The sequence below is a fragment of the Lucilia cuprina genome, chromosome X (genome assembly GCF_022045245.1).
Source record: "Lucilia cuprina isolate Lc7/37 chromosome X, ASM2204524v1, whole genome shotgun sequence".
NCBI lineage: Eukaryota > Metazoa > Arthropoda > Insecta > Diptera > Calliphoridae > Lucilia > Lucilia cuprina.
In genome coordinates, this window is record NC_060949.1 from 14432386 (window position 1) to 14443294 (window position 10909).

At 34.0% G+C, this 10909-nt stretch overlaps 1 protein-coding gene across 1 annotated transcript in view; it reads right to left on the reverse strand.

Annotated features, from left to right (window-relative positions):
* Nucleotides 1-1407: 1407 nt before the first annotated feature.
* Nucleotides 1408-10909, reverse strand: part of LOC111687999 (eukaryotic translation initiation factor 4E transporter-like) — a 38083-nt gene continuing 28581 nt past the window's right edge. The window contains exon 3 of the mRNA XM_046956271.1: nucleotides 1408-3397. Coding sequence (XP_046812227.1) covers nucleotides 3162-3397 — 236 coding nt within the window. The 3' untranslated portion in view covers nucleotides 1408-3161. The remainder of the gene's footprint in view (nucleotides 3398-10909) is intronic.

The window sequence follows — 10909 nt, forward strand, 5'->3', positions numbered from 1 at the left end:
CCATTTGATGTATTTCTTCACAGCCACCATTTTCCTCAACAATTTCTAAATTGCTAAAATCACAACCTTTAAAATTTGGAGACAATTGTTTCACTCTCGTTTGAAAATTTTATCACATTATCAAATCAATTATTGTAATAACTCTCAGTTTTCCTATATCCGCTTTTATTATTATCCATACAAAGTGGTAATATACTTTATAAATTATAATTATCGTTTATCGAAACATCAACTACTTTTTTTGGAACCATGAATAAATAAAATGACGTAAGCGGACTGATACTTTTCTTTAAAAGTTTTACATTTTTATTCATTTTCAAACGTTTATTTTTATTGTAACTAAGTCGAGTTTTTTGTATTCTCTTCGTAAGCCATATATTTTCAATACAGTGAATCAATTAAGTAATTTGCCTATGTAAAATTTTATAAATTTTAAGAAAAAACTTTATCTAAACAATTATTTTTTAGCAAAATAAAGCTATTTTTTGTTGTATTTTTTAAAGAATATCTTATATTTTAATCCTCTACCATAAAAAGTAAAATCGTTATATTAATTAACGAGATTTTTGAAAAAATGTGTATACATGCATAAATATATACATACATACATACATACACCTCTTCCTGATTTTCATACATTATTAGCAATAAAGATAATAAGACACAAATAGAAATGTAATTATATGTAAATATAATTATATATACATATACAAGTAATTCATAAAAAATAAAAGTTGCAGTCTTATGTGACGTACACACATAAATATGTATGTGCATTTTTTCTTACCTAAAATGTCTTCTTTCTTGCCATACGCCATTAAATTATGCGGTTAACGCTACAGCCGTCCTCGGTTTATTGAAATGTATTGGCTTGTACCCGTTGACGTCTCGGTTCATAGCTATCCATGATCAATTAACTCACTTATAGTTTTGGTACCTTAAAGTCTACTGATCTACTGATATTTTTAACAACGATAGAATCTAATGCCAATTTTATACATCTTTGCTGGAAGATTTTAGGGAGTATATAGTCAACATATTTTTTGACACCATCTTTAAGCTTTTTCGTTTTACACAGTCTTAATATATTGATGCTGTTAACGACATGCACTACTTTTCGTTAAAAAAAAACCTACAAACCTTCAAAAATGTAATCCCTTTTTTGTTTTATTTTAATACAAAATCTTGGAAAAATTGGATTGATGTCAAACAGTGCTCTTTGGAAATTTTTAAGTCCTTTTACAAGGATGCAGAACCACGAAATAAAAACAGAACACAGATTTACTTCATTTGATCTCTAGTTTCAGATTTATATCATCTGGTTTGTGATATAAATCTGGTGTCGAACGGTGTATTATGTAATTTCATAAGCTTTATACTTACACAACTTTAGTGGTCGAAAATGACTTAAAATGTTATTAGCGTTTATTAGTGAAATTTGATAATATAAATGAATATGTTAAAATAAATAAATATATATTAAATATAAATAACTTAAAAATAGACGTAACCAACATTCATAATGATAGACCCATATTTACCCCTACTCCCCTATGAGCGCACTTGAAATTTTTTTTAATAAGTAAAAATATCAAAGTTTTTTTTTTTTAATAATCCATATTTCTAACATACTGACTGTTGTAAGGTATCATATGGTCTTCTATGACCTACTATACCTTCATACTTTTTTCTTTTTTTATAAAAAATAAGTAAAAATATTCTGGAATAAAGTTAAAAAAAACAAATCAATGCTTTAATAATCCAAATTTCTAACGTACTGACTGTTGTAGGTTATCATATGGTCTTCTATGCCCGACTATACATTCATACTTGTCAATTTTCTGTTAAAATTATTTGAATTAAACTTTTTGCTTTTGAAAAAATTTAATTTATTTTTCGCTTTCGCTAAACTGGCATTCGCAACAATCCTAGTATAAACAGATTTACAACAACAATCCTAGTATAAACAGATATTTTTTTATCTTTTGTATTTAATATTTATTAAAATTAGTAATATTTAGTTAATTTTAATATCTTATTTAATAAGAGAAAAAACAAGTTGACACATAATTTCATTATTTTTTTTTTATTATTAACCGTTGCCTTGGTGAAATTTTGCAAATAAATATATGTACGTATAATAATTGAATAAAACAAGTACATTTCTTACTTACAACATGTTGAATAGGAAATTTAAAATGTATGAATATACAACAAAACTAAATGCCGATTATACGTATATTTATTTGAATTGATGTTGGTATGAGCATGCAGAATATGATTGTGCGCTTTGTGTTTCGCGATATATACACATGTTTTTTTTTTTTGGTTGCAATAATTTACGATTTTTACTTTTGTCATTCTCAGGACTACGCCCCTTGAGAAATAACTACGATGAAGCGACAAATTGATGCGGAGTTGGTGCGACTGTTATATGTGCTTTTATGTGTACATCACTGAGGAACTTTTGGCACTATTTTTTTTGGGACAATGTTGATTTTCAATCTTCATTTCAAAAATATATACCCCAGGGTATTTTATTTAATATACATTAATACAATCTTGCGACAAAGTTATGTGGAGTATGTGTATTTTTATGTAGTCATCACTGAAGAACTTTTTGCGTAATGTAATTATTTACGGTGAGGACATCCTTTAAAAAGAATTTCAAATTAACTTCCCAAATATTATTATCTTTTCCCTTAATTTCTTTATTTTCTAAATTTGAGTCAATATTTCATTCCATCATTTTAAAGACATAAAATAATTAATCTCTTAATGTCACATTCAGAAGAAACATTTAGCAAGTTGTTTACAATTTCTTATAATTTAAACAGCAGAAGTATGTAGATGGTCGGAACTTTAACTCTAAGTAAATGTTTCTATAAAACGGTCAGACATAATGATGTTGTACAGTAAAATAAATTAATTAACGGACAAACGTTTTGACATTTTTTACTAAAACATATTTTGTATAAAACTTGTGTTTTTTTTTTAATTGAGTACGTATATCATAATAGTTTATCAATAATAATAATAATAATAATAATAATAATAATAATAATAATAATAATAATCGATCTTTTAACATCATACATACATATGGTTTACAATTACATAATTTTAATAATATAGGTTGTATTTAAAGTAAATATTTATATTCAATTGTTTACAGCAGTTGAGGAATGTTGTATGCTTCTTTCAAATTCTTCTAAACTTAGCGCCTGATTCATATTTAATAATGGCAGTTTTCCTGCTGATGCCTGTGCAAGTAATTCTGGCGAAAACCATTGGGCTAATTGATTACTGGTTGGCGATAAGCCACCTTCACGTTGGTAATTTAAATTTGTAACTGAATTGTTATCATTGCAAGCTGCATGGTGAGGTGGTGGTAGAGCTAAAAATAAAAAATAGTAAACAATTATTTTAATTTAAATTTATGTGTTAAATAGAGAGCAGATGTTAGTTAATCTATTATTATTTTTTAGTTTTGGTTGAATATTTATTAACATAATATGGCATTAAAAGGGAATATTAATACATTATAAAAGATTATAAATACGTTAAAATGAAATATAAACAGCCAATCGATGCGTATTAAAGTACTAAACATGAGCGATTAAAAATCCTGACTTCAGTGTAATTTTTGGAAAATAAAATATTTTGAATTTTTCGAAATGGGTGTTAAGAATCCGTCATTACGATTTTGGCAAAAATAATTAAAAAATTTTTGTAGAATATATTTGGTCCACAATATTTCTTTTTTCGAAATGGGTGTCAAAATCGTCGTAATTTTTAAATCATACAAATATTAAATATTGGTTTAGTCTATATCAGATTTTTTTAAATTTATATGGATATGGATATATAAAATTTTTTGCATCGACTTAATTTTATTTTGTATTGACTTAAATTTTTAAGCATCGTTTAATTGTGATAACTTCTATTATCCGTGATTACATACAATTCATTTTTTAGAAACGAAAAATATGTCAAAAAATACAAAACCATAAACACTTACCCCCTTATTCACAAACAATATTTTTATTTTATAAATGGTTTATAAATGAGATTTTGTATGGAAATAAAGGAAATAAATTATCGAAATGACGCGTGGTGTATATCTTGCAGCTTTGAAAGCTCGAAAAGTTTAAAAAAGCGTGAAATGCTTCACAGCTTCAACGCATGTTGTGTACTTTCAGCTTTACTTATGTGCAGCTCTAAGTGAATTTTTTATCATCCGATGCTATTGACGTCGAAAAGAGTGAAAAGAATCCATTTTTTAATATAAGGTATATTTTTTGTACTGAAAATTTTTGAATCACAACATCTTTCGGTTTTTTTCAGTATTTCCATTGAGTAAATTTTACTTCTTTTGACGTTCTTATATTGAAATCATAATACATATTATCTACCTATACCTACCTCTACCTAAATGCAAATTTACAAAAACGTGTGTTTACTTTCCCCCCTTTGGTGGGGAAAGTATAATGGGTTAGTGCTGATAGTGACGAAGTATACCAATTGGCTCAGAATCATATTCTGACAATTTGATAATTATTAATGCATACTATTTCCTAATCAAGACTGTTTAGACTGTTAATCTGGATGTTGGCTGGAATGGTTGAGAGACAATCCCTTTAGAATGTAAACAAAAGGTTGATTTTGTTTACTCAAAAGAAAACCCCAATTGGCAAATAGAAATAAAAAGGACAAAGTATTAGGGTTTGGAATAAATTTCAATTTCTTTATTGGTGATGGTAGGATTACTTGTGTTTTTCTCTAAGGCAAGAACAAGAAGAAGGTTTTATGTTAGTAGGAAAAACGGAAGCAGTCTTAGGACATGTTTGGCCAACTTGACGTTTCGTTTTAGGCGTTTATAAAACTTAGAAAGAGATAAATAGCTATAAACATAGCTATTTATCTCTTAAACAACAGCTTTCATATATAATATACAAAGCAATAGGTAGGTTTAAGTTGTAGGGTTAATAACATCGATACGTTAGTATTGAAAACATTGTTGGATATGTTGTTGACATAAACATTGCCGCCCGCCTTGCAGGATGCATGCAAATGAAAGGTAAACGGATACGTGAACATGTCCTAATACTGCTGTAAAAGAGAAGAATGAAGGAAAGTAATTATAAAAATTAAATTTGATAGGTTTTTTATAATTCAAGTTTACTGATATTTTAAAGCTTACATACTAAATTATAAAAATTCAAATAATTACGAACTGAACATTTTAAAGTTTTATGGAATTGAAAAAAAAAAATTAAACATACGTTTCGTATTTTGCATGCCTGAAGTTAAAAAAGTGCATTTCAAACTTATAGCGAACATGGACCATAAATAGTCCATCCGAATATACTGCTTTGCGTAGTAGGAAAGCCTGTTTTTGAAAATACCCCTTCCAGAATTACCTTTGGATAAAGGTCAGCACCGATTATAATGTCGATTGAAGCCGATTCGTAAAATTTGGAATCGGCTAGAAACATATCACGAAAATTGTTTTTATAATGTTCTGGAAGCGTCTCGGACGGCGTACGAAGCGTTATCCGATTGTCGACCCGAAATGTTCCATCTATCTTCGAACCTGAATTAAATCGCGATTTTAGAGTGATTGGACAAAAAGTCTCTTTATAGAGACTGAATGCCGTTAGATTCAGTTTGTCGACGAACCCTTTTGAAACTCGGCTAACCGTAGATCCGGAGTCAAGTAGGCACCGAGCATATTTGGAAGAAACCTTAACAAGGACGGTGGGTAAAAACACCACGGTGTTTTGGCGCAGGATCGAGGTTAGCGATGTGGATTTTGAGATGGAAGGTGCAGATTTTGAGGTCGAAGCTGAGGCGGAATCGGTCTTACGACTGGATGAAGATCTGTTTTCTCGCGCTGTAGAAGGCTGTGGGGAAGGCGAACGAGAACGACTAGTCAACAGGTCCTTTACCAGGCGGGGATTCACATGGAGTAGGGTGTGATGGAATTTATGACAATGCTTGCACCCGAGTTTTGAAAAGCAGGTGCCATGGGAATGGTCATGGGCGAGACAGTTCGAACAATATTTGTGTTTACGGACTGCATGGATACGATCGTTTATATTCATCGCCAAAAACTTTTTACATGTCCGCAAAGGATGTGGGCGTTTACAAATTCTACATGGATAAGCATTGTACCTTTTTGGGAGTCCGTCGGGGGATGACTCGGATTTAGATGAAGCGATTTTAGGCATGTTGATCTGAGAAAGAAAATAAACAATAAAAATAAGGGAGCTAAAGTAAAAGACGTCATCTAGGATTCTGTCGGCAAAAGAATAAGTTTGACGATAGGACGCGTTATGATCCCTCGATGTGTTAATACTTCAGCAACGCGTATTCGTAACTCTACCAAGACGCCATGAATTCGGTGGGAGGTTTTCATCTTTTATGACGACGAGTGCAACTTCTTGTAGATTTCGTTCAGGAGTTTGCCATTTGATTCTTTTATGAAGCTCTTTCAAATAGGATCCAGGATAGATTTTTGTGACTCTACCAATACGCCATGAATTCGGTGGGAGGTTTTCATCTTTTATGACGACGAGTGCACCTTCTTGTAGATTTCGTTCAGGAGTTTGCCATTTGATTCTTTTATGAAGCTCTTTCAAATATTCATTTTTCCAACGCTGGCAGAAGTGTTGATGGACAAGTTTCAATCTTTGCCATCGATTGGTCACGGATATAGAGGATTCATTTATTTGTGGATCGATAGGTGTGAGGAGAGGTGAACCTATAAGGAAATGACCAGGAGTTAGGGCACAAAGGTCTGTTGGATCAGTGGACATTGGAGAAATTGGCCTTGAATTTAAGCAAGATTCAATCTTGGAGAGTAGTGTGGACAACTCTTCATAAGTATATTTGAAACTACCTGCTCTTTTTCGGAAATGGGATTTGAAGCTTTTGACTCCAGCCTCCCATAAACCTCCCATATGAGGAGCTCCTGCTGGAATAAAATGCCACGTCACATTTTGATGAGCATAGTTGGCTTGAATGCGTTGTTGTGTAGTTTGAATAAACTCCTTAGCTAAGGTTCGGGATGCTCCAACAAAGTTGGTACCGTTATCAGAATAAAGGTGTAGAGGACATCCTCGACGTGACACGAATCTGCTAGGATGCTGCTAGGAATACAGGTGTGGAGAGGTCGGATGTTGCCTCTAGGTGAATAGCCTTTGTGGAAAAACAGACGAATACGCAGACGTATCCCTTTGTCATACGGCAACCTCGACCAGAATAGCTCTTAATGTCGAAAGGGCCAGCGAAATCTAGCCCGGTAAATGGACGACTAACTTCTCAACGTTCAGGCGGTAACGCGGCCATCATCTGCCGTTGACAACGCCTTTTGTAGATTACGCATGTTTTACAATTGTTTATTGTGGCTTTTATAAGATTTTTGGCTTTCGGTATCCAATATTGTGACCGAAGAAGTCGAAGAACCAACTGATTCCCTCCATGTAAAGTAATATCATGTATAAACTTTACCAGAAGTCGTGCGAATTTAGAATTGTAAGGAATAATGATGTAATGCTTTTCATTTTCAGAACAAAGCACTAATCGACCACACGAACGTATCAAACCTTCTGGATCTAAAAATGGATTAAGGTTTAAAATCCCGCTGGATTTTGGAAGATTTTGTCGAGCCGATAAAGCTTTGTAATCATTTGGAAACGCAGCCTTTTGACAAACTGAAATAAGTTTGTCACGAATAGAAATTATTTCAGAACTAGTGACTAAAGTGGAATCTTTATAGAAATTTGAACGAAAACTTGGATGCGTTCGATAGAAGAACCTATAAACATAAGCCATCACACGCATTGCCCTGGAAAAAGATGAAAATCTTTCTAGCAGATCATCAAAGTCGGAGAAATATGTAAAATGAGTACGGATCGTTTTGACTTCGAGATCTGTAATGGGAATCTTGGACAAGTTTTGGCTTGGCCATTTAGAAGATGAATGCTTCAAACAAGAGGGACCAAACCACCATAGTTGACTGCTCTTCAGTTCCTGTGGTGAAATACCACGGCTTGCCAGATCAGCAGGATTATCTTCAGAACTCACGAGACTCCATCTAGAAAAAGGAACTATCTGAATGATTTTCGAAACGCGATTAGCGACGAAGGTGAGCCAATTACATGGTGGCTTCGCTAGTCAAGAAATTACAATCGTAGAATCTGTCCAACATGAAACCGTATAGTTATCCACATCTAGACTTGGTAACAGGTTCTCAATCATCTCCGCAAGAAGTAAAGCTCCACAAAGCTCAAGTCTCGGAATGGACAGAGTCTTTATTGGTGCTACTTTGGTTTTGGACGAAATCAAGTTTGTTTGAACCACACCATTGGTTGATATACGAACATATAATGCTGCAGCGTATGCCTTTTCCGAGGCATCGCAAAATCCATGGAATTGGACATCAGCATTTGGAATATAACCAATCCAACGAGGAATGCGTATGGAATTGATTAACGGATAACTATCTTCGAATGACTTCCACTGACTGAGCGTTTCCGGTAATAGACTCTCATCCCAATCGGTGCCATCTATCCATATTTTCTGCATTACAATTTTAGCAAGAATTATACATGGCGCCAGCCAGCCAGCAGGATCGAACAATTTTGCTATTCTGGACAGAACTTCTCTTTTGGTATATTCCGAAACCAAATCAAATTTATTTGTATCGAAATAAAATTCATCGGAATGAGCATTCCACCGAATTCCAAGAGTTTTTGCCGAAATGTTTCCCGAACGCCATCCGCTAATTGTAGCAGGGTACGAATTGCCAAATAGGGAGCACAATTCACTCCAAAGGTGACCGTTTTCAATTCGTAATCGCCTACTAAACTATTTGGATTATCTCGGAAGAGAATTCTCTGATATGGGGTGTGTCTAGGATCAACTAATATCTGCCGATACATTTTTATAATATCAGCATTGAAAACGAATTCAAAGAATCGCCACCTAAGAATCAATAATGTAAGATCATTTTGTAAGATCGGACCTACATGAAGAACAGAATTAAGACTTAGTCCATTCGAAGAAGGAGACGAAGCATTAAACACTACACGAACCTCTGTAGTGACGCTTTCAGGCTTAACGACTGCATGGTGAGGAAGATAGTATACATTATTTTGAGACATATTTGGAGAATCGACTTTGGTCAATTCGTAATCGCCTACTAAAGAATGTTCGATGCTTATATTATTTGGAAAACCATCCTTAAATGGTAACGAAACTATATACCGACCATCTGAATTCCTACGTGTCGTTTGAACATATAGCTCTTCACATGCCCGACCAGAAGGAGACAAAAAGTTCTTCTTTGGAAGATTCTCCACCTCCCAGAAACGAGAAATTGCCTTATCAAAGGTAATTTCGCAGAAATGTGAAACGATAGAGAGACATGGATTAGGGTGACGCGAAACTGGACCAGTCCGAATCCACCCGAAAATGGTTTCTTGAGCTAAGAGGGATTCACAAACGTTATTGATGATCCCGGAGCGAACAATCAATGGAAAAACGTCGCCACCAATCAGCATGTCAACTTTCGAACTAGAATAGAACTTTCGGATCTGCTAATTGTATATTTGGAAGACTCGAAAATTTTGAAAAGGAATAATTTTGGGAGGGGAGATTATTCGACAAGTGTGGTACTACGAGAGCTGTGACAGGAATTTCTATGTCGCTATTTATGTTAGAACCAAGTATCAGAGAGCATTGACGTTGAACTTGTGCCGATACAGTGTTATTCAACACTGATATCTGGGCATTAGTAGGTTGTGAGGGAAGCTTATGGGTATTAAAAAGACGTTCGGAGATAAAAGTTCCCTCTGACCCGGAATCTATCAATGCCCTTACCTGATATTTCGTGCCGAAATGGAGTATATTCACCCAAGCTGTTCTCAGTAAAACACCCGCTGAATTTGAAACGATGATTGAATTTGGCCTGACGGTGAAGCATTAGTGGACTGTGATGAACCTGAATTCGAAGGTGAAAACGCGACCGAAGTGGAATTGAGTGTTGAACTGGAGCTAGAATTTTGGGGAGAAGAATGAGAGTTATCCACTTCCTTATAAAGAAGAGTATTGTGTCTTTTTTACACTTGAAACACGTATGCTTACTAGTGCAATTTCGTACACTATGCGTTTTTGAGAAGCAATTTAGACACATACCTTCCTTCTTTATCTCGTTAAGGCGCTGTGGATAACTCATTTCCAAAAATTTGGGACATTTACGAATGGTGTGTTCGTCTTTCGGACACAACTGACACTTTGGAAGAGTTAATTTTTTTATAAAACTATGAACTTTTTTATTGGATGTCGAAGTGGTGGTACTATTCTTTGTTTTCGGATCATTTGTTTTGGGACAGTTGGAACCACGAATCTCAGAAACAGATTCAAGCGTCCAATAGCGGTTAGTTAGGAACTCATTTAACTCAAGCCATTTTGGAATTGAAGTTTTGTCCTTTAACTGTTGCTCCCAAAGTGTCAATGTGTTTTCCGAAAGTTTACTTGTACATAAAAACACAAAAATAGGATCCCAACTTTCTACATCTATGTTATGAAGCTTTAGAATCGAGATACAAGAATTAATATCTCCTTGAAACTGCTTAAGAGCGTTGCCAGATTCCGAATGAGAAGCTTTCAGGTTGAACAAGATCTTTAACTGACCATTAACCAATATCCGTCGGTTTTCATATCGTGAACACAAATTGCTCCATGCCAAGTCGAAACCTTGATTTGTTAAGGGACTATTCTGAACAATTTCTCTGGCCTCGCCGGTAGTTTTCCGCGTTAGGAAGAACAACTTTTCGACATTGCTTGCCCGAGTGTTGAATACGACGGCATATTAAACGCAGTTTACACGGTAGTTTACTTA